Source organism: Nannochloropsis gaditana (genome assembly GCF_000240725.1).
Source record: "Nannochloropsis gaditana CCMP526 unplaced genomic scaffold scaffold361, whole genome shotgun sequence".
In the NCBI taxonomy this organism is placed as follows: Eukaryota; class Eustigmatophyceae; order Eustigmatales; family Monodopsidaceae; genus Microchloropsis; species Microchloropsis gaditana.
In genome coordinates, this window is record NW_005803592.1 from 18,822 (window position 1) to 21,166 (window position 2,345).

The 2,345-nt window shown below is 57.7% G+C and overlaps 1 protein-coding gene across 1 annotated transcript; it reads left to right on the forward strand.

The window, feature by feature from the left end:
• Nucleotides 1–1,283: 1,283 nt before the first annotated feature.
• On the forward strand, nt 1,284–2,237 carry NGA_0440820 (ribosome biogenesis brx1-like protein; the record flags this gene model as incomplete). The annotated part of the gene is made up of 1 exon (XM_005854868.1): nt 1,284–2,237. A coding segment is annotated over one exon (954 nt), but the record flags the coding sequence as incomplete, so codon positions are not given.
• Between the last annotated feature and the right edge of the window lie 108 nt (nt 2,238–2,345).

Here is a 2,345-nt window from a genome sequence, read left to right on the forward strand (position 1 = left end):
CTGGATGACTGTATGCGTGAGAACCACGGATTGAGACCCGGCCGGCGATGTGAGGTGCAATCATGGCTGTATGGGAGCAAATTTCGGGGCTCTTGGATCCCGGAGCGCAAACGTGTCGCCTACCTCCTTCCCTGCCCCTCCCACCTCCTCTTCCCCTCACCCCGCCCTACCGGGCTTGCGCCGCTCTCACACAACACCTCAACAAAATTATTCATATCCGCATACTTTCCGTGGAAACAGGGATGTGCTTTCGTCCTCGACCTACCTTTCTTCTTCGCCGCCGTTGGGGGTGAACCCGTCGCGAGAGTGCCTCCTCCTCCGCCGCCTGAAGCCTTACCATCGTCTTCGGGTTTTAGGGAGAGAGAACCTTGAGCCCAAGCCCCTCCCACCGTCGGTGGCTTCACAGAAGTTGTGCCCAGCATATTTCCAAAAGGCGCTTTGGCTTTAGTTGATTAGAGTTAGCTGAGGATTGTGGAGAGAGGCGAGCAAGGAAAAGGAAGGGACGTCATGAGGCCGAAGTGGGACTTGAGGGAGTCTGCCTTGCTTTTCCCCCGAAAAACACGGCTCATAAGTATACGCATACAATGAGTACTCTTAATGGTAAGATAGCAGATCGGGCGAAGAAGAAGAGGCTGCGAGGGGGACCACCCCCGAGGTTTAAAAGTAGTGCCGGGCGGACTCCTTGGATACTGAAGTCCAGGATGCAGGAAAAAAATGCGTCCACTCCAATCCACCAAAAACCATCAACATCAACGCGCACTATCACCTCAGCCTCCTCGTCATCCACTCCCCTCGTGCGAGATCGACCCGTCCGTTTTCATTCCAGAGCCCGCCGTGGGCCCTGCGCTAGCAAGAAGAAAAAGAAAGGCCCCCGGCCGCTGCGAGAGAGCCTCCAGGCGAGGGGCGGGTGGCGGGGAGGTTGGCAAGCAGGAAGGCAGATATTCAACAGGTTACTTGCCATGCCTGCGTACCTCTCACAGAGGTGTCGGTGTACACATATATACAGGTATCCAAGTTTTTAAGGGGATTTGCTGGTGTCGTTTGTGGTCTCAAATATGGTCAGAACGACACAGAAACGGAAGGCGGCTATGACTTCTGCTGGTACAACATCTGCGAAGCCTGCCAAAAAAAAACAAAGTACCACTATCAGCAGCAAGCAAGAGCAAGCAGAATCCCGAAATAGACGGAATAAGGACGAAAATGAGGCTCTCACTCGGGTAGAAGACGAATCCGAGGAGCAGGAAGACGAACAAGAGAACCTTGTTAGGCGCTCCTCTACCCGCATGGGTGGAATGCACGGTTTGATGCTACGGGGCCGCGCGGATGGAAGCAGCAGCAGCGACAGTGGAGCCGACGAGGATGAGAATGATGAGAATAGTGTCAGCGACAGCGCGGATGCAACGGCGCGTGCCAGGAACGGTGGGGGGAGCAAAAAACGCTTGCTCTCTGCCGCCTCTTCCGCAGGGCGGGCGTCGAACGTATCCAAGCCGATGACAGGAAAGAAGGACCCTGACGTACAAAATGATTTCTCCAATACATCCAGTCACCCTGTCGTTGGAGCCGCTTCGTCAAGTACGGTCAAATACGACGGTTCTTACAAGAATCGACAGCGTGTCCTGGTCTTTTGTTCGCGGGGCGTGACGGCGCGCTACCGCCACTTGCTGGAGGACCTGCGGAAGCTCATTCCCCACCACAAAAAGGACGTCAAGCTCGACTGCAAAGGGGACTTGCAGGTCATCAACGAGATCGCGGAGGTCAAAAGCTGCAACAATTGTCTGTACTTGGAGGCTCGGAAGCGGCAAGATCTCTATCTGTGGCTAAGTAAGACACCCTTGGGGCCTTCTATCAAGTTCAGCGTCCTCAACGTGCACACCCTCGACGAGCTCCGCCTCACGGGCAACGCCATGCTCGGTTCCCGACCCGTGCTTTCCTTCGACGAGGCCTTCGATGCCCGCCCCCACACCCGCGTGATGAGAGCCCTCCTGGTCGACGCCTTTGGGACCCCCCGGGGGCACCCCAAGAGCAAGCCCTTTGTGGACCGAGTCCTGGCCTTCGCGCTCGCGGACGGCAAGGTGTGGGTGAGAAACTACCAGATCGTGGATGCGGCTCCGGCGGCGACGGCGGCGGACCCTGAGGCGGCCGCGAAGGCCGAGGCCAAGGCCGCCGCCAGGGCGGCCGCAGGGAGGAAAAAGGAAGGGGGAAAGGGAGAGGCGGGGGAGGGGGAGCTGACCAGCCTGGTAGAGATCGGGCCTCGCTTTGTCTTGAACCCGATCCGCGTCTTCGCCGGCAGCTTCGGGGGGCCCACCCTCTACCAGAACCCGGACTTCACCTCTCCTAACTTCGTG